General features: G+C 38.5%; 2 protein-coding genes across 3 annotated transcripts in view; both read right to left on the bottom strand.

Annotated features, from left to right (window-relative positions):
* FEZ2 (fasciculation and elongation protein zeta 2) overlaps positions 1–8,956 on the bottom strand; it is a 30,171-nt gene extending 21,215 nt beyond the window's left edge. For both annotated transcript variants that reach the window (XM_032184570.1, XM_032184571.1), the window contains exons 1-4: positions 8,687–8,956; positions 7,087–7,195; positions 4,217–4,333; positions 2,336–2,480 (exon numbers count right to left, since the gene is read on the bottom strand). In XM_032184570.1, the coding sequence (XP_032040461.1) occupies positions 2,336–2,480; positions 4,217–4,333; positions 7,087–7,195; positions 8,687–8,934 (619 nt within the window). In that variant the 5' untranslated portion in view covers positions 8,935–8,956. The remainder of the gene's footprint in view (positions 1–2,335; positions 2,481–4,216; positions 4,334–7,086; positions 7,196–8,686) is intronic.
* Positions 8,957–14,618: 5,662 nt separating this feature from the next.
* The window catches only part of CRIM1 (cysteine rich transmembrane BMP regulator 1), a 180,130-nt gene continuing 168,481 nt past the window's right edge, over positions 14,619–26,267 (bottom strand). The window contains exons 13-17 of the mRNA XM_032183698.1: positions 25,389–25,610; positions 20,863–21,057; positions 19,951–20,070; positions 18,455–18,642; positions 14,619–15,681 (exon numbers count right to left, since the gene is read on the bottom strand). Coding sequence (XP_032039589.1) covers positions 15,505–15,681; positions 18,455–18,642; positions 19,951–20,070; positions 20,863–21,057; positions 25,389–25,610 — 902 coding nt within the window. The 3' untranslated portion in view covers positions 14,619–15,504. The remainder of the gene's footprint in view (positions 15,682–18,454; positions 18,643–19,950; positions 20,071–20,862; positions 21,058–25,388; positions 25,611–26,267) is intronic.

The following is a 26,267-nucleotide window of genomic DNA, read 5'->3' as shown; positions in this document are numbered from 1 at the left end:
CAAAACAAAACAAAAAAACATACATTAAAAAAGGTAGTAGGTGAAGTGTTTCTCTCTTAAATTACAGTGGGGAAAACTAATTGGAGAAAGACCTCCTTTTCCCTTACCAGAGAAGCGACGAAACCTGTTAGGGCAATTCTCCGGCAATGAGACATTTTTTGGGGGGGGTAGCTTAAGGCCTTAAACTCTATAAACTAGAATACTGTGACAGTACAGTATGCTAAAGGCTCTAAGTTTCAAGTAGTTTGAACTGTCCACCACCTACACTGTTGCTTAAACCATTCTAAGCATGCAGTGTGCGGGTGATAAGTCTCTGTGCCAAACAGCATCTCAGCTGTGTTCACAGTCATTGCATACCACAGTAGGTCTTAGCACAGCGCTAACTTTTTGCAAAGTCAACTATGCTTGTCAGGACTTGCAAATAACATCAACTCAAACGTAAGGAGGAGAAAAGGTAAATACAGGATTATCTGGTGTATGGGGGTGCAAGGGACATAATAGGCCCTACAGCATGCGAAACAGAAAAAAAAAAAACATAACTAAATGTAATATGCATTCCATACAGAGGACAGACGTAAAAAAATATTGGTTGCACCACTGTTTTATTTTATGAAAAAAGAACAGTGAGAGCACCAGTGAGTCCCAACACTTAAGAACCAGCTTCACAGCCAGAAAACAATTGTTCAAAACCCAAAAGAGAGGGACATTTTACTCAACCGCAATCTTGACTTAAAATTGATCAGTTGTCATGATCAAAGGCTACAGAGGTGCTACACAGAAACTAGTCACCTGATACGGGTGAGTGAAAACAGAGTAATTCAAATTCAGTAGACCACCTGGATTAAATCTTAGATTTGTAAACTAGGGGACTAATCTGTGTAACCAGAATCATTACATTCTATTTTTGGACTGTCTTAATACAAGTATTTCCCCAAAAAAAGAGCAAATACAAACTTTGATTTCTTTCTTTTTGTCCTAAAGAATAACACCTCTGACTTGTCCTACAAAGGACATACTCAGTTTCCAGGAAAAACCTGCAAGAAATTTGGAGATATGCAGACTAATTCTAAAGTGGCTTTGCACATAAAAAAAGGTAGCAAGAGCTTTCCATAAAACAATGATCTGAGAGATGTGTAAGCAGATTCTGAGAAATTGGTGAAGCAAAGTTAAATTATCTGCCAAAGTAACTCAAGGAATTATTTGGTCAAGGCTGACCTTTAATCCATAAAGATGCAACAGAGAAGATGAGCTCCTGAGGCAAAGCAAAATAAATACAATATGGAATACAAAGCAAGCTTGATTAACTCCAAACCTAAGGACATATGGAACTGTCAGAAGAGCAGGAAGCCCTGCTGAGCAAGATACACTTTGCTTTCACATTCGTGAAATTTATGTGTTAAGACAGCTAAGAGACCAACCATGAAAATGGAATCTCCTCCATAAATCTGAAATGTAGCAGAAACTGTAAGTCATGTCACAGAAGGTCAGCCAGTTTTCTGAATCATCTGTAGAATTTATACTGCTGACCCAGACTACAGGAAAGAAAGCAGCAAACTTGTAAAAGGTCACAAAGTAGTAGGACGTGCTAGCAGATGCGTTCCTATCACCTTCTAAAATAGATTTTGACAAATAAGCAGATGAAACAAATTTCCATCATGAAATTGATTAATCACAGGTTTCTTTTGCAAACAAATACAAATTTTACACTTAAGCTACATATGTAATTACTTATTTTATAAAAGGAAGAGCAGATTATTTCCTCTGTGTAGAAGATGACACAAAGTTTTTTAATTCTTAAGTTTTCTGAAGGGGAATGGAAAGGGTGGAGAGAGAAATGGTCATGGCTTTAGGTAGGAAGAAAACTAGGGTTTCTTCATTTCAGTGTTACTGTGTATCAAGGTAAGTTGCAGTGACTGAAACAGTACCAAAGAAATACCATTTTCTTTTACCTACCACATAGCTTTCAGGAGCTTTAGCTTATCTCCTTAAACACCAATAGCACAGTGGCTTCAAGAAAGCATTTCGCTTTAGAATATAATTTATTAAAGTTTAATAAAAATAATAGGCTTCTCACATTATCTATGAAAGGCCCTCACCACAGTGAATCAAGCTTCAGTCCATTATAGATGTTAAAGTTTTATTTTTATTCTAAATTATGAGAAGTCTTCTGTTTACGTTCTAATTCTAGTTTCTCCTTTTAGAAGAATTTAAACATTTTGAAAACATTGTTGGATGCAGAAATTTCATAAGAATGAGTCACTATAGGTCAAGTACATAGCAATCTTACCCATTAAAGTATTTTCAATAGACAAAATACTAAATAAATATCACTTACTCTCTTCATAGCTGTTGTTTGTACTGGATCTTTTGAGTGTCTGAATTTCCTGGGAAAGTAAGGAGAGACGATCAGATTGAGTGGGCGTTTCATCATCTTCTGGATCTGGTGATTCCTGCATCATTTCCTCTATTTCTTCAATGACCTTCAAAAAAGAAAATTCTTATGAAAATCTTCACTGCAAGAAGAGAAACAGCCTGCAATTTGAAGCAAATCTATTAAGAGCTTAAGTGTTTTTTTACTTTCAATTAGTATAGATGTTGCTGGACGAAACTCATACTGAGACTGGATTCAGAAGAACAAACAAAATTATACTGATATTTCCTCCTCATTCTCCAAGGATATCTTTTCCTGGTGTGTTGGTGATCTCACTACAAGCAGTGTGTTGAAACCATACAACTATTTCCATATGAAGGTATACAGAGTTCTGCTTAAGAGAACTGAACTGGAATATGCAAGCTGGACTATCTCTCCAGAGCATTCAGTTGAAGGGAAAACAAAACAAAGTCAATTACATTTTTTTTCTCATACCCCCAAATTTCACTATACTTCTCTAAGCAAAAAACGGTTGTGTACTTCTATAGATACCTCTTTTACAGAAAATTCAGTACAAATGGAACAAAGATGACATTAAAAAACATCAAACAAAGCCATCTATTGCAAATGGAATTCTCTGTTCTCAGTTCTTTAAAGTCCGAATATTTTTCTCTCTATTTTTTCCAACATGACAAAATCTTCCTGCTAATCTGGTACTTAGATCAGAATGGAAGAGTTCCAAGATATGGCTATCAGAAGAAATAGTACTAATATTTCCTCAGGGCCATCCAAACTACATCCTCTTTATTATTTTTTTTCTTTATACTATATGGCATATTATTTGTTCATTCAGATCTGTATTAGTTTATTGTTCTCATAATTGTTTTACCATTAATACGAAATTGCTTCCAGACAAAATGAAAATGTCAGCCAGAACAAGTTCTGAATAACCTGATAATCTGCTGTGCTTATGTGAAGTTTTATGAACTGATCCATCATAACCTGAAGCTGATTCCCTTCCCTAGGGATAAGATCTGAGCCAGATAGAAAGTACAAGAACAGAAATCCTGCACATAAAGAACCTATGTTCATTTTTATACTGAGAAGTATGTCTACAGGCTAAATTATTAGCTGAGAATAACAGATCAAATTCTGCAAGTTTAATGGCTGTAGACATTGTTCAGATGCACTCTGCAGTAAAAGGGCAAAGACAGCTCAAGCAATCCCAGCTCTTGTACTCTGAGTATCCATGCTCACGAGAATTCAAAGATAACCACTAACAAGAACATACACTCTTGCATTTGCTTACTTAAGCAGGATTTTAGTGGACAGACATTAACCTCACTCAAAAGAGCAATTCTCTAGAGGGCTTAAATCTGTGGATTTGTAACAGAAGCCTTCAGTCACCAAATGCTTAGTAGGAAAAGTGTTGATCTGCTCTCACATTAGCCAAAAGCTTCAGAGAATTCTCAGTAACCGCAAAGCCATACGAGGATATGAATGTCCATGCTGTCAGGCTGGAAAACTACAAGCATTGCAACAATGCCACCATTCTGAAAATATTTTGTCTTCTTAATCCATAAATTTAATTTAGTAGTATTTCTGACTAATTAGTGATAAGAAGGGTATAAACACTTCAAAGACTCTGACTATCAACCTCACCTGAAGAACCAGAAGTTTTTCAAATCTGAATGATGTTAATGCTATCTCACACATTAGTACAACTCTAATAAAAGAACAATTAAGAAGCTTAGCTATTGTAAACAGCAAGGAAGAAGAAAAAAAGATAACTACAGATGAAAAGAAAGTACTACACGAACAACAGTGTCTTGCTGAACACTTTACCTGTTCTGCTGTGAATAGTGGTTCATCATTGATGCAGGAAACAATGATGGAATGCATATCCAACTGTTCCCTCAGCTCTTCGTCATCTGACAGATCAAGGTTTAAGTTATCATTTACCTAGAAAGCATGAAAATTTGTATTGTTATATAACCTAACACACATGCACGTTTATATGTATAAATATGTGTATACAAATTAAAAAAAGGGAATCTAATACTGAGTTTCACACAAACGGTACATATTCCCTGCCCATAGTAATGAAATCAACAATTCTTGCTGTCAAGTACCTGGAAACTGAAGTGCCTTAATAACTGAAATCAAAACTGTAAATGTAGAAAGTTAAAATAGCTGTCACTTTTGAAAGATTTAAAAAAAAAAAAAAACCACTCTCAGCATTTAAAGATCTTGTACATGGTGACACACTTATATTTCCAGGGAAAGCTGTCAATCCAATGTAGGTATTTAAATCAGGCAGTTGTCTTAAATGAAGACACAGGTTTCAGTGTGGGGGAGGAAAGCTACATATAATATCTAATATTATACAAATCTGTTATTTTATGTGCTTTTATAGTTCTACTTTTCCACATAACGAAATACACTTTGTTGTTGTTTTAAAAATAGAACATGTTTATTTAAGTCTGTGCCTTAATCAATCAGGTATATTTTACTCTCCCACTGACATATTACAGCTTATTTACTAAGTGGTTTGCTTTTTCTGCACTTTATCTGTTACTGGATTCCAGCCAAACCAGCCTAGAAAAGCTAAAGTCATCTGAAAACACAAACTTTGTATTCCTTCAGATATCAGAAGGAAGTCAGATGTCCCAGATTCTGGACAAAATTGAAGAACAATGCAGTAACAGGGCTCCTCTAAGAATCTTTGTTCACCTAGCACGTGGATACATTTAAGTTTTGTCATTCTTTAACGTCTGCAGTGCTGACATGGTTAACAACTATGAGATAGTCAGCAAGGATAACAGCATAGCTAGAAGGAGGTCAGTTCCTCCTTCCTGCCTTCTCCAAAACAATACGGTGACAGACTACCAGAATATATTCTGATAATATAGGCTAATAAACCTAAACCAGCCCAAGCTACAGCTGATACCCAAAGGACCATCCAGCCACTCTCTGTGCCTGTTTCTGCCCTCACGCTCCTACTCATTGTGCTGGCAGTAACATTTTTTGCAATCCAGGGGAAGATCTGCCTAAAAGTAATCTAACAGAAATATACCAAACAAGCAATTGCGCAATCCTGTTCCTTGTACTGCTGTACAAGACTTCCACCCAGCTGCTCCTTTCACTGTCAGAGCCATACAAAAATATTCACAGGTCTGTGATGTGAACCAACAAAGATCTGATGAATCAGCCTCATTCACCTGACATTTTTCTTCCTAGAACAGGAAGAGAAATACCTCAAGCACAAGTCCAATGGCATATTATTAGTTTCAAATGCATCAAGGAAACGTTGCTTAGCTGTTAGCATTCATTGTAAGGAAGTTAAAACAAGCTACTAGCTGGTCCATATGTGCTGTCATATATCCAGAAATACTGCTGAAGCAGACAAGTAGAAAAAAAAAAAGTGTGCTGAATGCTTCCAAACAGATGGGCTTTACACATCAAAAGACATGCCAGGTGGAGTGAAAGCTGAAAGAACTTGAGCTATATTTAATTCATAAACTAAAATTTCCTCTACTGGCAGCATACCTAAGATTCTTTCTAATTCATCAAACCAACTTTACATTCATGTAGTTCCATCATAATTTCCCACAAAACTTACAAGAAATATATTAAATATTTTATATTGTAACTAGTTTCTTATCAAGAAAGCCATGCAGTCTTTCAGTCACATAATACAATTACAGCACATGGGACTGCAGTTGTTTTTACTTCAAATGTAAGGATCTAATTATTCCGAAACCATTTAGACAATCTGAGCACTCTATTAATAAAAATTAGAACCACGAGTCGAAATCAAGGGATGATCATCAGACTCAGAGAAAGACAAAATGAGTTCCACATTGCCATCTTCCCCTGAAAAACCCCTAAGAGTCAGTTTTCTTCTGATATCCTTTTCACCAAAACAGCAACTACTGTGGATTTCTAACGGATTTCATAACTGTGGATTTCTAACGGATGGCAGAAATCAAAGCATTAATCTATTCTCACGTTAGACACCAAGGTATTTTTACAACATAATTCAGCTTCACCACTTTTAAAGATAAACAACTAATTTCCTCAGAAGACCTGAGATGAGAACTTTTCCTAGCTTTTCTTACCGAAGTGTTTTAATCCACTTTTAAGAAGATCAGAGGACAAACCCTTCTGTAAACATTGCTCTAGCTCTTCCTTCTCTAGAAAACTATTTCACTTGTTAAATTAAAAAATACAAAACAAAGCATTACACTTCAGTGACCCCTGGGTTATCTTTTCTGTTAAAGAATCTACTTCAGTCTCCACCTGACTGCAGAATGAGATCAGCTTTGAAAAAGTCCACAATGGATTTACTAAATCAGAATACTCCCTTTTTCTCCTCTCTTACACAGAACATTGTTCAAGATAAAACAGATAGGAAAAAGATTTGTACAATGAGAAAGCATTTCACATAAATGTTACCTCTAATGCTCTAATCTAATTAACATTGGCCTCTAATAAACGTCCATCTAACCCTGTATTACTACAAGCCAAACAGAAGCAAACATATACCAATGACTATCTTTTTATTATTTTTTAAAATCTCATGTCTAATGTCAAGCAAAATATTTTAAGCTATTTAATAGCAACACTCCCTAATACAAACGCTAATTGCTTTATTTTCCTGCTGAGTATAAAAGATCCAAGAAGTGGTATTTTTTACTGGTATCAGAACTTACCCCTTTTTCTGAAAGATTCAGTGTTGGCAAGTGCAAAGCTCTGGTGTGGGAAGATTTCCAGTCAACTGGCATTACGTTACCATAATTATCAGTCAAGGCATTCCAGATCCTGGAAAGAAGAATAAAAATGAAGATGCAGAACTTAAACAATAACTGATCAGCAGTAAGTGCATCTGTAATGATAATATATTTCAAGTAATGACTACTAAACATTAATCTGCAAGTTACTATTTTTTATCAAGCTCTGAAGTCAAGTGACAATGGTTTTCAATAAACCTCATTTATTTCTCATTTTAAATGCAAAATTTAAGCACAGGAGTAATATAAAGCAAGGTAACAAAGAGACGACCTCACTGCTAATTATATAACTATACTCAAAATCTTCCTAGGGAGTGGGCAAGCCCTCCCCTAATGAAATTTGATCTCAGCTATAAATTCTTTTCCTAGTATTGCTCTTGTTTTCCTCGCATTTTGCAATTTAAAATTAGGAACTAGCAGAGTAGCAACTAGCTGAATAGCAACATCTGAGCCAAACTTCTATTTTTATGGCCTGCTTTAGCTACTTTTATCATACTTTTTTTCCTCTCTCTGTTTATCACTGAATAATAAATATGCACAACTTATGCTAAAATTTTACAGTAATTTTATTTTATCTAGAAGTACTCTTGCTGTTCCCAGTCCATCACTCTTGTTCACAGTTGATCTTAATAATGTCTACAGTATACAATGGACTCTAGGCTTGCAAATGCAGTCCTGTTCTGGTACACCAGTTCAGATTCTGAAACTGAGCAGCCCCGTCAGGTCGTCTCAAGTCAACTAACAAACCCAGCCTCTAACCCTGGCAACAGCAACTTGCTGTTGATGCTTGTTTGGTGTGGTTGCCTAGCTAGGATCACAGGAGGTCAGAGGAATGCCTGAGCCAGAGACAGAAGGGCAGACAGAGCCTCCCGCTGTACCACATCTCTGATTCACAGCTCTGTGTACTTACCTCACTGTTTATACCAGACACCCAGTCATTTGCTGAGTGGCTTTTCCTTTTCTTGGAATGAGACATATAATTTAGTTACCTCAAAGTAACAGAAAAGCTGCAGTGGGACTGTATAATGAAGGCAAACAGCGTTCCTAATGATTCTATGATTGTATAATGAAGACAAGCTAACAGTGAAGTTTACTGTACGAGAGAATACAAATACTTGTAAAATAAAAACAGGAAGGCAGCAGAGGTCAGAAGTGGTCTATTGCTGAGGGGACACAGTAGTTATCACCGCCGCAACTCGGCGATCCCCTTCTCCATCAGCTTTCCATCCCTCCCCGGTTCATCCCCCAGTGGTGAAGCAGCGCAGCAGGCAGCCGAAGGCACAGCACCGCCAGCCACCCCGCCAGCCGGAGCGGTCCCCTCTGGGTCGAGGGGCACCCACCCAGGCGGCTGCAGGCCCCAAGGCCGGGCCCCGAGGCCAGGACGAGCCGCAGAGCGCCCTGCCCCGCCCCGCCCTGCCCCGCCGGCCCCACGTCCCCGCTGTCCCCTCAGGCCTCCCCGGGCACCGCGGCTCCCCTCTGTCCGTCCCTCCGTCCCCCTGTCCGTCCCCCCGCCCGCACTCACTCGTCGTCCTGCAGGGCGCTCTGCTCCGTGAGGGGCCGCAGCGGAACGCGGCTCTCGCCGCCGCCTCCGCCGCCAGCGCGGGCCTGCGGGGGCTGGAAGCAGAGGGACAGCCTCGCCCCCAGGTCCCCCCCGGCCCAGCCGCCTTTGTCGCGGCCGGCCTCGGCGGCGCCGCCAGCCTGCGGGGGCTGGAAGCCGGAGAAGTCCTGCCAGTCGCCCGGGTCCCGCTGCGAGGCCGCCGCCGCCGCCATCGCGGCACCTGGAGGCGTCCCCCTCGCCGGCTGCGCGCTCCCGGCCCCGCGCGCCCCCGGCCGTGCGCGCTCCCGGCGCCTCCCGCAGCTCCGGGGGCGGGAGGGGGAAGGAGGAGGAGGAGGCGCGTGACGGGACGGGGCTGCCCAACGGCCGCTCCCAGCGGCCGCGGGGGGCGGAGCGCGGCGCGCGCGAGGCGTTGGCGGCGGGAGGCGGTGTCGCGGGGCGGTGCTGGGGCCGCCCGTCAGCTCCGGCGCGGTGTCCGGGCTGCAGTCGAGGACCTTCGCCCCTGGCAGCCCGCCCTGAGGCGGTGTGGGGAGAGGGATCCGCCTCCAGGGCAGGTGGCGGCTCCTGCCGGTGCCAGTCTACGGGAGCGGAGGTGTTTTAAGGGACGCTGCCCTAATTTTGTGATAAAATAAAAATGGCCAGTCGCTGCGTAATTTCATCCTTGGGCTTTGGCTGTGTAGAATCACAGAGTCATTAAGGTTGGAAAAGAGCTCTAAGATCATCTGGTCCAACCATTGCCCTACTGCCACTATCACCCACTAAACTATGTCCCTAAGCACCAGGTCCAGCCTTTCCTTGAACACCCCCACCCCCAGGGACGGTGACACCACCACCTCCCTGGGCAACCCATTCCAATGCTTAACCATTCTTTCTGAGAAGAAATGTCTCCTCATTTCCAATCTGAACCTCCCCTGGTGCAGCTTGAGGCCATTGCCTCTAGTTCTATCGCTGGTTATCTTCAAGAGGCCAACTCCCTGTTCTCCACAACTAAGTGAGCATCTTTGACTTGCGCAAGCAAAGAGACAGCCACAGGAAAGCCCTGAGGCTGCAATAGGTCCTCATGAGGCAGCAAGTAGTGGCTGAGCACTGGGAACAGTGGGACCTAGTAACTGAGGCACAGGGTTGTTTTTTTTTTGTTTGTTTGTTTTTGTTTAAGCCTACTACTTTTATTTATTTGTTTGTTTATTTATTTATTTATTTATTTATTTAAGTCTACTACTTTTATATTCCTCTGTAAGCTTTTGGTATCCCAAAATGTATTGTATTCAGTTCCAGGTTCCAGATCCCTCCCTACCAGATGGGTATTGAGTGGCTCAAACATATGCAGAGAAGACCAGTGAAGCTGGTGAAGGGAGAAGAAAGCAAGACTTGTGAGGAAGGAGCAGCTGAGGGAACTGGGGCTGTTTAGTCTGGAGAGGAGAAGGCTGAGAGGAGACCTCATCACACTCTGGAACTGCCTGAAAGGAGCTTGCACAGAGGAGGGTGTTGGTGTCTTCTCCTAGGTGACAAGGGATGGGATGCGAGGAAGCAGCCTCCAGTCATGCCAGGGGAGGTTTAGATTGGATTTTGTGAAGAATTTATTCACAGAAAGGGTAGGATAGGCATCTGAACAGGCTCTCCAGTGACATGGTGATGTCCCAGCCCTGGAGGTATTCAAGAGCCATGGGGACATGACAGGGTTTGGTGATAGGACATGGTAGGTCCTATGGTTGGGCTAGATCTTGAAGGTCTTTTCCAACCTGGATGATTCAATGATTCTAAGTTTCTCTGCTAACCTTCCTTTGTTTTGAGCCTTAAGTTTTTCATTCTTCCCACCTGATGTTTGAAAAGAGACACAGCAGACAAAAAAAAATAATTCCCTGTTAAGCATTTTTGTGTCATTCAGGTAAAGACCTTTGTCTTATCCTGCTCATTTACAGCTTTTTCAACCTGTCAAGCCCTAGTCTGTATGGGCATTCCAAATAGAATCCTTTCTGATGCTGGTAGTAGGGCAAAGGAGGTCAGGACTACTTAGAGTGTTCAAATGTGGCTGCACCATCATTTTACACATTAGCATACAGTTGTTTCCTGTTCTGTTCACGTGAAAAACCCAAATGTTTGTCAGTGACAGTCTTCCATAGACATATCAGGAAGGAACAAAAATGCTGGAACAGTTAACTAGAAAGGGAAATTACTGGAAATTTAGCAGATAGAAATGTAAAGCAATGCCCCAAAATAACAATCTGTCCTAGTCAAAATCATTTTGCAATAACTACTATTGCTTGGGCATTTGAGATTATTAAAGCTAGCTTTCTAAGAACATGGACTCATTTTCAAGTAGCAATCAAAACAGTAAATATGATGCTAGTTCTAGGGTGTACCACATTTAAACAATGAGGATTTTTTTCTGTTCTTTTGGCCTTGACATCAAAAAGGTAGAGTAAGAACTACAAACAATGGCAAGATTGGCCAAAACGTCTGGAACAGCTCTTGGGCTTTTTAGAAAAAAAATGAAGATGCAGGTCGCTAAATTAATGGGTGGTATGTAAATGATGATCCACTGCTTCTTTGAATGCAGAAAGTAAAGGGTATGAAATAAAACCCTCAAGGGGGTAGGATCAAAGAAAAGGAGGCCATTCTTTCCACACAGGAAGTAGTTAAGCTGAAAAACTCCTTCTCTCAGAAAGATACATACCAGAACTTTACATCAGTTCTATTAACTTACAAATTAATTGAAGAAAAATAGAACAGAACAAAAAACCACAACATTATAGGCTAGTAAGTAAATGAATAATATGTGAACCAGGAAGTCCTTGAAGTGCCAAATATGATTCCTGAGACCTTTTAATGACAGGACAAGGGGGAAATGGTTTTAAACTAAAAGAGGGAAGATTTAGATTGTGGGGTTAGGAGGAAATTCTTCACTCAGAGTGTGGTGAGGCTTTGGAACAAGTTGCCCAGAGCGGTTGTGGATCCCCCACCCCTGGAGCTTTCCACCAATCATAGAATCATTCAGGTTGGAAAAGAGCTCCAAGATCATCTGTCCAACCATCCCCCTACCACCACTATCACCCACTAACCCATGCCCCTAAGCACCAGGTCCAACCTTTCCTTAAACACCCTCAGGGACAGTCACTCCACCACCTCCCTGAGCAACCCGACCCAATGCCTGACTGCTCTTTCTGAGAAGACATGTCTCCTCATTTCCAACCTGAACCTTCCCTGGCGCAACTTGAGGCCATTCCCTCTAGTCCTACGAGAGTTATCTATGAGAAGAGGCCGACCCCCAGCTCCCCACACCTTCCTTTCAGGTAGTTGTAGAGAGCAATAAGGTCTCCCCTGAGCTCCTCTCTTCTCCAGACTAAACAACCCCAGTTCCCTCAGCTGCTCCTCATAGCACTTGTGTTTAAGACCCTTCACCAGCTTCGTAGCCCTTCTCTGGACACTCTCCAGAAGGCCTTGATGTCCTTCTCATGCTGAGGAGCCCAAAACTGAACACAGTACTTGAGGTGCAGCCTCACCAGAGCAGAGTACAAGGGGACAATCACCTCCCTAGTCCTGCAGACTACACTATTATTCAAGGCCAGGTTAGATGAGGCCTTGGGCAACCTGATCTAGTGGGAGGTGTCCCTGCCCATGGCAGGGAGGTTAGAACCAGAGGATGTTTAAGGTCCCTTCCAAGCACAGTCATTCTATGATTCTATAGGACAAGAATTAGGATTCTTGTCACAGCACTGTAGGTTTGCCTGTGGCTGTCTGTTACAGGTATGACTAGAACAGATGGATTCAATGTTAGGGCAGAGGCCTAACTGTGTGCTTGATGGATTGTGCTTTATGGAATGCTGAAACTATTTGGAATTCCACGAACCCCTCCAATGCAAAAATTCTTCAGTGCAAACCCCAGAACATTCGGTAACCGCAAACTGCCCTTTACCCACAGTATTTTCTGAACTGTTCTGATATAAGTTCAGCATGACAAGCGTATGACTTTGTACTCAAAGGGGAAAAAAACACCTCACCATAATATAAAGATATAAACTGTCTCAAATAAATATGAAGATTTAAGAACACTCACATCAATAGGTTTAAAATTTTTTATTGTGCTGCCAAGAGCCAAATTACAAGAAACCGCCTTACAGTTAAAAAAGTAAACAAGCAATCTGCTGAACCGCAGTGCACTCCGAGTGCCACATATGCATCTATTTTTTCAGAAAATTATATCTGCATTTCTCTTACAAGAGCACAACAGGAACCAAAGTAAAAGAGTGTAATGGATACAGCACATAGGATAAATCATATCTTTAAAATAATAATAATAAAATAATAATAATAAAAAACATTTTACACCATGTCCTATATCCTGCTAATATTTTCAGAATATGGCCTTGATTGTAAAACAAAAGCAAGCATTTACAATTTCTGGATAAAGACTGCTTACTCTTATGCAAGGAATGGATGTCTTGTCTTGACAAAATCTTTGTAGTAACTGGACAGAAACATCTCTGTTTCAATATCAGATTGAGTATAAAACACTGGGGAGACTACATTTTTTCTTATTGGTGGTTGGAAACTGAAGTTATATAAGCAGAAAAAATGTTGACCCTTAATGATACACCTATTTTTTTCTTTGATGCAAACAGCTAGAACACCTTTTTGATATTCTAAAACAAAAAATTGTTAATCTTCAGATTAATAAATTAGGTCATTATAATAATAAATTAGTTTTTTTTTTTCAGTTTTAAAGTTCAGCAACCTCTGACCAAGTATTTACAACAATACTTGAGAGTTCCTTTACAAAAAATACATTTTCTTTTCACATTAAGCATACTGGGTATCTGTGTCTCTTATGACAAGCATTTGTAAAAGAAAAAAGGCAATGCACAAATGGGTAATTAGTATAAAAGTGCCAAGACCTGTTTGGAAAGTTAACATTGTATTATACAGTCAGAGTTATAAATGAGGCAAGCTACAACAAAATTCCAGCTTAATGTGGACAATATTCCAGTAGTTGTTTCAAACAATTGTTTGAAAAAAAAAAAGAAAAGAAAAAAAAAAAAAGAAAGAAAGAAAAAAAAAGAAAATCCAGGAGCTGATGGTGTTATTCTATGGAGCTGATTAGTGCTGCATGTATATTGTCATCAGTGTCTCTAGCCAATGCATTCATTAAAAAGCCTTTTTAAGGCTAAGCAGGAAAAGAAAAATAAGAAACACCCTGAAATGTAGCAAGTAGCAAGAGCAACGCTTACTGCTATAATCGTGCACGTACTGTACACACGCAAACACAAGAGTGCACACACACACACGCGCACACAAACACTTTCAAATCAAATCAAACTGTAGGTAGAATGAGATGCTCTTTTCTTGTCTTTTCTAAACTCACAAGCGATTAAGCACTGATATGGAATGCCTGTTTATCTGTTTCTGCTCTGGGTAAAATCTCTCTCAGATAAAAATACATTCAACAAGAAAAAAAATAGAAAAAATATATACTGTATACATAGTATTTTATATATACAGTATATATATGTATAGTGCATATACACATGCATGTATATATACGTATGTATACCTACATGCATTTGTATATACATATATATACACAAACATACAAATACTTTTTGTTGTTTTTAGCATAATTATATTTACATAAATATTCCTATAATGCTAAAGTTTAAAGAAGCATGATCTCCTTTTTTTTTCTGAGCTTCAAAAAAGGTGCTTGAGTAATATACAATTAAAATTAAGCAGCTTCCTAGCATGGAAGTAGTTTCTAAATCTGCATACCAGTAAATAAGAACATCAACAGGAAAAAAAAAAAAACAACAACCTTAAAACAGTCTCTTTTTTTACTCTCTTTTAAGCAAGAGCTTTGTCCAACAAAAAATATTTTTCCTTCTCCTGTATGAACAACCAGAGATTGATATAAAATAACAAAACAAAACCACAACAGACAAAACAAACAAACAAAAGCCCCTGGAACTGCATGGTGTTCTTGACTTTTCCTTCCTTCAATACTGCTGTCAAAAGATCCAGTGCTCATATCAGGAATTACTTAGGCCTCAGTCATTTGCTAACTCTGCCAAAGTCTGGCTAATCTAGCCAATCAGCTTTGAAGAAAACAAAACTAAAACAAAAACAAAAAGCAGCACAAGGTATAATTTTATACATCCTTAATAAACCCACCCTTTATTTTCTGCTATAACCTTTTCCTTGCTATTTCATTAACTACTGCAGCTTCTCATCATATAGAAAAATATTTGCAGCTACACCACACCTGTGATGTGACAAATTCTGTTCTATGAGTATATTATTGTAGCAACAGCTGGAAAAAAAAAGACCTTTTCATATTTTTTCACCTGGGGTTAGGATTTGCTGCAACAGATGCAATTTCAGAGCAACAAGAAAAGCCACTATCCTGCTGCTCGGCAGTATTCTTTATTCATTTTCTCCACCAGCCAAGCATGACCAGCTTTTCTTCTCTGAAGCTTCCTTTTACTTTATTGCCTACCCCTAGCCCCTGATTCCCCCTCCCAAAAAACCTCTATAGCTATGTTACAAGCAAATACACCTTAACAAGTTTTAAAACTTTGGTTCTAAGAAAACACTTGGTCAGTTATCTCAAGGAAAAGTGGGAATGCTTTTTCTGGCACATTGCAGGAGTCAGAGCTCATCCCAGTAAGGTCTTAGAGCTGTACATGTAGTCACAAATCCAATACAATCCACTAAGCAAGTGCACAATTCTAGTTTTATTTTAATAGCAGACTTAGTCTCTCTCTTTCTTAAATCCTCGGTAAGGGTGCAATTCTTCAAACTGTTTGATAGAAATTATCTGCCTGTAGGTTGTTCTGTTTTTGCATGCTGTAAAATCCACTGTATCTTGAATCTGGGTCTGCAATTCTTAGCATCCTCTGCGAACTGTCCACCTGGACCATGGTACCTTTCTTGCAGTCCACATATACCAGTTGATTGTTTAGACAGGAAGGCTGTTAAAACAGAAAGAGAACACTGAATCAGTCAAAAAAATGTTTGTATTCAACCCATAACTAACAAATGTTTGTTGTCCATAAACACAAAGGGAAATCGAATTGGGAATGAAAGCCTGGACTCTTGCTAAGCTTGGTAAAGGTTTATGTCTGGCACAATAATATACCAACATGCTCTTACAAACCACCATTTTTCTTCTTCTCAGTGAAGTTCTGGTATTCTCTTATCCCACATGGACTGGTTAAACCATTATCTATCAGTCTACCAACACACAAGGGCTTCAATTTGTTGCCTTGGATGCGCAAGAGGTTGTTTCCAAGACTTTAACAGCGTCTTTATTGCTGATCATATTCAAGAATGTTTTGTTCCAGTTTACAAATCCACTAAGATAATGGGAGAGATTTTTTTTATTTTTATTTTTTATTCATGCAACTGAAATCAGGTAGTCTCCCATGTTAAATGTGAGATTGTGATAGGAGCAATTGTATGGAAACCAGTTGACTCAGAGGCGAGAAAACAGTTTACAACAAAACCAGGAATAAGAACACAAAATGAGGCCTCCTTTTTACAATATGAAAGGGATATTTTATGTGAAATGAAGGAGCAATAGACAAGATCTCCCATTGCTAGGCTAAATTTGAGAATGTATAGCAGAAATGCAAAATCTCTCAGATAAATGTGGAAAAAACTGTCATTCTTGGTAGAAAAGACTGGGCTTCAGCAGTATGTTCTCTTCAACAATGTACCTGTCTTCGAGTGTATCTTATGCATCATCCTTTAAAGACCACTTCTTCTAAAGCTCTTCAATACAAATTACCCAATCCTGTAGACTAGCTATTACGTATTTTAGTATCTATATGTTTACTTTTAGATTAACATTAAATGTCTTTCTTTCCTTCCTTCTTTCTTTCCTTATTTCCTTCTTTCTTTCCTTCTCTCTTTCTTTCTTTCTGAGAAAGCAGAAAGAAACTCTGATGACAAGAGTCAGCTATGGAAGAGAACATGCAGCTATAAGGGCACAATGCAGCATGCTCCCTTCTGAAGAAATGTAGCTCCAATCCGAAAAGTCCTAGGAACCACTGAATGTGGGAATATATTTGCTCAAAAAACTAACTTATTTAATTCCATTAGCATCAGGGAGGATGAGAGAAATGAAAAGCTACATAATAGTGGTTGATGATTTCTCTGTTATTTCTGGAAAAAGTGAAAGGTATCATCTGAAATACTATGTCTGGCAAAAAAGGGACAGCTTTGTGGGACTGTGTTATTATTGGATAGGCTGAACAACAGTGTTCAGTCTGTGGTATTTCTAGTATAAATAAATAACTGTAATAAAAACCTTTATTGGTTTGAAATTTATTGAACTTTTTGTAAATGGTGAACATTACATTAAAATTATCCTTCCTTGAGGACTGAGGACTTGGGTATTTCTGCCCAGTGTAAGGAATTGAAGTTTTCATCTTTTTTTTTTCCTTTTTTTTTTTTTTTCTTCATTTTCCTATAGGAAGTACTTATAAAAGTTTCTCTCAGTGTCATTCCAGTCAAGCGAATCACTTCTTTTATTCACATGCTGATGTAACAAGTGGAAACATCGGCCAAATGTAGAATTACTGATTATAGTTCCTCAGTTAATAAGTTGTGATTTTCACTTCAGCTTCAGACACTTTGTCACATAACACACTTGGGTGGAGAGCAGCCTTTCTGAGAGTAAATCCATTAGAGTTAGAAATGAATTTTAAATGGATTCCTTAAACTCAGAAACTAGCATCATTTACTTGGCTTGAAAGACTGGAAATGGAATAAAGTTGATTTTTCATGCTTTCTGTTTAACTAAAATTGAATTCAACTATATGGTCTGACTGTATTTGCCATCTTTTCAAAAATGATTTTTTTTTAAGAATGTTCCTCAGCAGTGAAAGAAGAATATGGACAATCCGTTTTTAAAACTACTGTATTATTCTTCTACCTGAAACCGAAGAAAAGATGCTTTCAAGAAAGACACTTCTCTCAAATGTGTTCTAAATTAGAAATATTAATATATTAGATGTATGGACAAAGCCTGTCTGATTAAAACTATGAAGTGTGAGAGAGATAAACTGGGGAACAGATATAAAGGGAATTTGAATATAGAGTGAGGCCTTTGTCTGCTGATGGAACTATTACTCAAAACAATACAATGCTTTTTTCAGTGTTCATTTCCAAGCTTCCTGCTTCTTCCCTTTTTTAATTTATAATTTTAGAACACTTAGTAGCTAGTTTTTTCCCCCAAATCTCTTCAAATATCAATCCCAGAACCTTATGATGCAATTATTAGAAAATGTGATAAACACTACTAGTACATACAATATCTGATGTTGGGTAGTTGCACAATATCTGATGTTGGACAATTGCTTTCTGAACTTTTATCCACTTTAAAAGTAAAATGTTTTCTCAAGAGATTGACTGCAGATGGGAGTTGCATGCATTTATGTATGCACACACACACAGGGTTTTTTTTTTTTGAGTAGTTTTTTGGGGGGTGAACTTTATTTCTATGTAGTGACCACTCATTACTGTGTAGTGCAACAAATTACTGCTTTTCATTTGACAGTGAAAATAATCCTTCAGGAGACTAAATAAATACTAACAGCCTGATGGGTATGACATGGTTTCAGGCATAAGGAAAAAATAATTTAAGAGAGTGATGTGAATTAAATTGCATCTCACAGAATATAGGAGTTAATCTTGTTTTTCAGAAAGGTGAGAACCTGGAAATAGGCATGAACACGGCACCTTTGTTGGAGCTTTGTAGCAGGACACTGGAATCCACTGCTTTTTCTGATTGACGAGCAGAAGGACAATGATCAGTAACAGTGCTATCGTGATTGGAATTGTCACCAAGGCAACAGAGCTGACTGATGCATCTTCACTGGGGTGCGGTCCACTTCCACTTCTGTACTCTCCCTGGAGATGATTCATGTCTGCAAGGCAAACGTGAGCATTTGTTAGTAATGATAAATAGGCCATGACCATAAAGAGGAATCTAATTATAAAAGTTCCAGTCACAAATCCTGTCATTCACATGAATTTGGACTTTTTCTCCTTTAATGTGATCTTATTTGGAACAACTGAAATTGGAACAACTGAAAGCTAGTACTTAGTATAATATATTAGCCTGGAAAAAGTAATCAAAAAGAGAGGAAACTGGATGAAATCTAAAGAAGGAATAAAAAGCAACTCCGACTTAGTTGCATTCACTTCATTTTATCTGTTCACAACTGAATTCCCATTCATACAAAAATCAGGCTGTGTTTCTATGCTGTGGAAAAGCTGGAAGTCTTACAATGATTTATTTTTTTTTTAAAGCTGATAAGACAGTGCAGACATGTATTCTCATTTGCTGAGAACATATCACAATACTTGCACCACTCAGCCTGTGAAAACAGACTACTGGCAGTCTACTAGACTCTGTTTTTTCATGTAATTATAGAGCATTCCCACATAGTTTTCAGTGTGCGTTTACAAGTTCTCAGCCAGGATAGATGCAAACCAGCTACCAATGCCTATGAGAAATGGAAATGTTGCTGTTGAAAAGTGTAGCCTTCCTCCTAGCCATCAAACAGCAGTATGCTATGAGATGATCCTTGGTTATAGCAAAATAAATACAAGTTTTGGTATTGCTTCAATTAGAAGGAGTTAACAAAGACTGTGACATAGAGTGTTTTCCCCTATCCCAGAATAATGATTCCAGTATAGTTGTAAACAAGAGATGGTTTTACATTATTAGTTGTGCCATTATACCTAAAAGGTTTTTTTTTTTTTTTTTTTTTTTTTTGTCCCCATTCATTTTTCTGTGATATATATTAACTTGTGGTACATTTTCCTGTTTTTATTTTTCAATACAAGAATGGCATATGGACCAAATCAAGGCTTATCAACTCAAATGGCATGGTAACAGCCTGCTTCCTACTTTTTGTATAAAAAAGACACTGCAGAATCACTCCTCTTTCATCGTTTTATCATATCCTTAATTTTATAGAACTCCATCACACCAACACAGATGTCTCTTCCAAGCTGAAGATGTAATGATAATGAGATCAAATTGCATAAATACAGTTCAGTAGACTGACTCATTCTAACTCAAAACAAACTCATGTAACAGTTACTGCACTAAGGAGTATTCTGTATTTTTCAAAGCATTACACAGATGGTACCAGAATTGAAAAAGTGCGTTAAAACATGGGGAATAAACACAGACCTGAGTTAGCCCTGTTTATCTTAGATCTTACCTCTGTGAATGTGGATGATGTCATTTTCACTTGGTGTTGGCCAGTTTGGTACTTCTTCAATGTCTCCTCGATGATTTGTCTTCTCAATAGGGATGTTAGTAGGTTCAGGTACATACATCTCTGTGAAATCAGATAAATATCTTTCACAGGCTTCATAACTTTCTAGTGCTGCTCTTAATTCAGAAGATATGCCTGGCCATCTGCTTTGTCCTATGAACCTTTTCATTTGTTTTATAATTTTCACTACAACTATGGGATTTTGTTTTGTTTTGATTTGACATAACATCGTTATTTTGTGTTACAAATTTTCCTCTGTTTCATCCTGTATACAGAATACATGCCTGCTGCCATAATCATTATCCTAATGTTCAGCTACTGCTGAATCTCCCTGGGTGTTCTGCCAGTAGTAGTTACCTGCAGATTTAAGGGCAAAGACCTGTAGAAATATGTCAGGGCTAGCATTAAAAAGCAGTTGCAATTCTTATGTCCCCTGTGTCAACAGCTAAGAAAATTACATATACACCAAGGTAAGATGATAAATTAGGAATGTAATATTTGAAAGGTAGTGAGAGACTTAGAATGGACAGAAATGTTAATCACTGACAGAAATTGCAGAGGTGTAAAAATATTAATTTCCCTACATCACTGTTGTATTTTCATAAACGTGTAAACCAACAGAAAGCAGGGTCAAACAACTACTTTTTCAGTCTGTATTTCTTAGAATAAGTAAAATTCAAACTCAACATTTGCATAATATGTATATCTGTCATTTGCTTTCCCTGAAGTCTAAATGTTTGTAGTCTCCTGTACACCATTCAGTATGGACTGATGTTCAAAGACCAATTAAAAAAAAACTGATTATCAGTGCTGGAAAGCAGCACTACAATAATCTGGGTGGTCACATCACATTACCTGGACACATGGGACAGCAGCTTCCCTCCACATTGATGGGTTCAGCACAAGGGAGGGGTGGGCAGCTGACAGTGGAGCAGAGTGTCTGACCCTGCAGGCAGTAGCAGTGTGTGCAGCTGTCGATGTCCCAGCGTTCCTCATCTGCATATGTTTTTCCATTGAAGTGGCAGACCACTTTCTTTGGTACTGTATCTTCTGTTGAAAGAGAAGAGTAGTGTGATGGTGTGGTGATGGCCAATTGCACACAGATCTGATCTTTTCCCCAAATACAAAAGTGAAGCAATAGCTATGAAGAAATCCCAGCTAAAATTAAAAGATGCTCTCCACATCTTTCAACAAAGATTTTTCAGAAGCAGTATAATTTCTGCTTCTTTATGAAGTACTGGAGAACAAGTCCTACGAGGAGCGGCTGAGGGAGCTGGGCTTGTTCAGCCTGGAGAAGAGGAGGCTCAGGGGTGACCTTATCACTCTCTATAGGTACCTCAAGGGAGGCTGTAGCGAGGTGGGGGTTGGTCTGTTCTCCCACGTGCCTGGTGACAGGACGAGGGGGAATGGGCTTAGGTTGAGCCAGGGGACTTTTAGGTTAGATGTTAGGAAGAACTTCTTTACTGAAAGGGTTGTGAGGCATTGGAACACGCTGCCCAGGGAAGTGGTGGAGTCACCATCCCTGGAAGTCTTCAAAAGACGTTTAGATGTAGAGCTTAGGGATATGGTTTAGTGGGGACTGCTAGCGTTAGGTCAGAGGTTGGACTCGATGATCTTGAGGTCTCTTCCAACCTAGAAATTCTGTGATTCTGTGATTCTGTGATACTTAATTTGCCCAAGCTGCTGCTTCTCATTTTCCTCATGCAAAAGGCTAGAAGATGGATGACTGGGATATGATGATATCAAAAGCACTGTGAAAATTAAGAGAAACTTTTTTGTTGATGTTGTCTGATTAAGACTCCCAACTCCTACACTTCCTTCTCTTTTCCTAGTAAATCCTATCTAAATAACAACAACCACCAAACAAACAAACCGCTACCTACAGTTCTAATTACCAAGGTTCAAGACAGACAAACTCTGGAATACTTGAAGAAAAGACTTGGCAGGATGCTGAAGAGGTTGAAGCAACTCTCAGGTGACATAACTAGAAGAGCTCAGACCATTTATTATGATAAAACAGTTAACAAGTGTATTTGATTATTCTCTGTAACCACATCAATGGAAACCCCCAAGAAATTGCACTCAGTATATTTTCTCATGGTTTGTATTATATAAATTGGAAATTGGTGAGATTTTAATCCTAAAAAGCAAGGTTCCAGGACACCATTTCCAATGACTTTTTAGATAGATTTTGACATGTTGTGTAATAGAGACCCAGACATGATGAAGCAAGCAGGTCTTTGAGGTGGTCTCAAAGATGCAAGTCTTTCAGGTGGTCTACAGTGTATCTTCTGTTTCACCGAGAAGACAGTCATGAACTGTGTAGCCTCGGACATTTTTTTTTGCTGCTACAGCATTTTATACATTATGAGAAAACCCCAAAAGACAACAGCAAAGCAAACGAAAAACAAAAGCCTCACAATGCACAGCAGAACCCCCAAAAGACAAACAGCACCTCATTTTCATCTTAGCTTCTGTCTTTTTCTGCTAGAGGCAGAAATTATGAAGAAGAGATATGGTGATGATATTGAATTTGCAGATTAAGCAGATGCATGAGATAGCAGAACCAAATCACAAAATAACTTATTAAGCTCTCAGAGAAGTGCTGATATAAGTTTAATGTTCATACAGATTGTCTATATAAATAGGTCAGCCAGAATTACCTCCCAAATATAAATATAAAGCCTTATTAAACATTTTGGCCATCGTTACATATTTTAATTAGTGACAACATAAGACACTGACATCCAGAATAACAAGGTTAGCAGTCAGCAGACCAGTGTCACAGATCTTAACACAGTAAATTCAAATGCAAAAGTAGATCAGTAAGAAGAGTAGTACTGAGAAAATACTAATGAAAGTATCCAAACATCTTAAATGTTCCAGAGGGCCTTGGTACAGGCATCCAGTGGCTTCCATGGGTTTAAGTATGGATCTCAACCAGTGGAGACCTGTGTAGGTTAGAATGTAGGCTGGGATGAGGGTGAGGAGCACAGCCTGAGCAGTCCTCTACTTCCTACTATGTATGCAGAACTAAAGCTGAGCGTTTCCTGTGTGACTTCTTCAAGTCAGCAGCCTCGATGGCTGGAAAAGTCCTCTGAGTTGGTCAGGTTTTGGTGAGTTTATAAAGAATGCATGACAATTTAATACATACAGTCAGTGTTTTTTTTTAGAAAAATGAACAAAGATAAACTCAGAGCAACAGTATTGCACCTGTGAACCTTGAAAGGAAAGTCCTTTAATTCCTAAGAAAGCATTATCTTGTGCATCTCTCCTGCTTGGTGTCCACCTCTATGAGGATTTATCACTACACAGGATTTATCTCTAACACAGGCTAGACCACCAGCAGGTGCTCAAGGACAATGAAAACGAAGGAGAAAAACTGTAAGAAACCCACATACAAAAATGCAGTTCAAAAGACAGCAAAGCTCTACCTGTCTTCTCAAATTTCCTCTAACTTCACTAGGAAATCAAACACATCTGGTAAGCACACAGTCAGTGCTGTTTTCTGCATAAGACTAATCTTCTCTTTAATCAAACGGATATCCCTTTATCCTTTCTAAAGTAGAAGGTTATCTTTCCAAATTAATCTTCCTTTGCACAAGAAAGAAGAATGTTGAACATACAGGAGGAATTTGAGGATTCAGAAAAGCAACAAAGCATCCAAGGCCTGCATGATTTTGAATTTAAATCTATACTAACTAGTTTGACATAAACAAGATCTGGACCCCAAAAGAAGAAAAACAAAACACAGTGCTAAAGCCAACATCAATCTGAAATTCCAAAAAATGAAGGCCTGTTACTATAGTTTGCCTACTTAATACTTGATCAGCTACTAATGAAAAGAGAAAGGAAGAATATCTACCAAGAAGTGCTTCAAGAAATGATGAGCAGAACAGTGAGAAACAGTACTAAGGCTCACGTTCTGACTACTGGTTTCATTGCCACACACTTGTATACACTCTATACCTTTCTATATTAAAACATATTCTGGATTAAAATGAGCTTTATGGTTGCAAAGTCTATATCTGGAAGGAAAGCCTGCAGAGAGTCAGTTGTCAAAGGAATTTTAAATCCTCCCACTTTTGTATGCAAGCCATAATGAAAAGAGTAGTAATAGGGTAAAATAATGCTTTCTCCTCAAAATGCCTTCATCAGGAATCCAAGCAGGGTTGCATGGGCAACTGAAATGTTGATACTTCCCATCTTTTCCAAGCATTTCTCTGATGGAAGTCCTTACATATGCTATAGAATTGTATTACCTATTGTTAAAGATATATATATATATATATATATATAATATATATATATATATATATTTTGCTGCAGCAAATTAAAGATTTTGACAGCTGTATCAATGGTACATATCTGAAAGAACTTCACCACCTTTCTGACACCTTTCTAATGAAGAATTGTATTGTTAATAGATGGCCAAGTTGGGTCACATGTTCCATTAACAAAACTCACAGCCCATTAATTTTAAGATATACTTCTTTACTGAATTATTATCCGCTTTTCCACCCCCATTACTATTGGAAATGTAGGCTATGGTAAATTCTGAATGCTTTCCAGCAACGCTACAGAAATTTAATTTCAGAAAGTTCATTATAGAATTCTTCTCTATACCTTTCATCCTTCCATTCTACAGCCACTGTACTTACTGCAATAACACTTAAAAGTCATCTGTAAATAAATACTCTTATTCAAAATACAACGAAAAAGTAATCAGTAATTTCAAACTATGCTAGCTTAAAAAATGCCTGGCTATTTTCACCATCTACAGCATCTACCATTTACTTCAACTTCTAATTCAAAACCAGTGTGTGGCCCCTATATTTTTTTACACACTTTTAGTATTTCAAAATCTTATTTCCCTTATTTTTTCTTAAATATTTGTTTTTGCCTCTTATATAACTCTCTTTAATAAGATAGAGAAAAAAACAAGACATTCAATTTCAATGCCTTAACACTTCTGCATTCTGTGACATTTCATAATGCTTCAGCTTATCATTTTATGCAGTTATAATTAATCTTTTAATAATGGTATTGAATATCTTGTATAATATATATGTTATCTGGTAGATATTCCTTTAAATTAAATACTTTTTGTGTAATGTTGTCATGCAGTAAGATAAAATTACCAACTAATTTTTCAGGAGGATTTTCTCTCATTTGTATGTGAATTATGTTTTTATCTTCCTGCATGTGCACCTCAAAACTGCAAGTAATGATCCTCAAAGCTCCCTATGTAGATTTTATACTTTTCAGTTCAAAAGAAGGCACAAACTGCCAAAATAGGTGGAATTTCAATTCAGAAATAAATCTTCTTTCTTATTCCCAAGAAGGGTATAGCAAGTGATCAACTATTTTTATTTGCTCACCAATACAGTAAGGACAACACTGTCCCTTTCTCAAAACAGGTCTCTCACAGGATACTGGTGGGCAAGACTCAGAGTAGCATCTAATCACACCATCCATGCAAATGCAGCTAGTGCAGACGTTGGGCTTCCAGGACTCAGCTGTCAAAAAGATATCTCCTTCATCATTTTTGCAGTAACTGGGCATGCTCTCATTGCTTGATGAAGAGGGTTGAAGAGGCTCATCTGTAAATATAAACAGATTAAGTTATTTAACTTGCAGTAACTAACTTCTCTGATATTTCTTCTACATAGGGTTCAATCTTCACATGCATGCCTATTCATTCTCTGCACTTCTCATGCTAAGGTCTAGAATAAAGTTGATGTAGACCTTTATTGAGTTTACTAAAAAAAAAAGGGGGGGGAGGGCAAAGTTATCATCATATAGGGAGCAACCTCTCAGAAAGGGACTTTAAATGTTCTAAACTGAATGGCATACAGGAATTCACCCTTAAATTAGAGAGTAATTTAAAATTACTTAATTATAATTTAAAATTACATTTCAAATCTAAAACTTGAATCCCAGATGTGCCATGACAGTTCAAGGCCTTGAATGACGCAAAGTCAAAAGCTGTTATGCTGATGTCATCTTCAGCAGACATATAGGAGCTGATTATAAGCTGTGGAGAAACAGATGGAGCTTGACCAGGCTTCATCTTAATGCCAATGGGTGTGCTTTAATTCTCATGCACTCAGATGGGGGGCTATTTCTCCAATTAACCTGTATTTTAACAGACATTATAAATCAAGAAATATGACTGTAGGTGCAGAGAACATGCAAGAAAGAAGAAAAAAAGATTCATAAGGGTTCTCAATCTAACTATGCAAGATAGGAGACTAAGC

The sequence above is a fragment of the Aythya fuligula genome, chromosome 3 (genome assembly GCF_009819795.1).
Source record: "Aythya fuligula isolate bAytFul2 chromosome 3, bAytFul2.pri, whole genome shotgun sequence".
Lineage (NCBI taxonomy): Eukaryota > Metazoa > Chordata > Aves > Anseriformes > Anatidae > Aythya > Aythya fuligula.
Note: the sequence above shows the minus strand (reverse complement) of the source record. Positions and strands in the feature narration are given on the sequence as shown.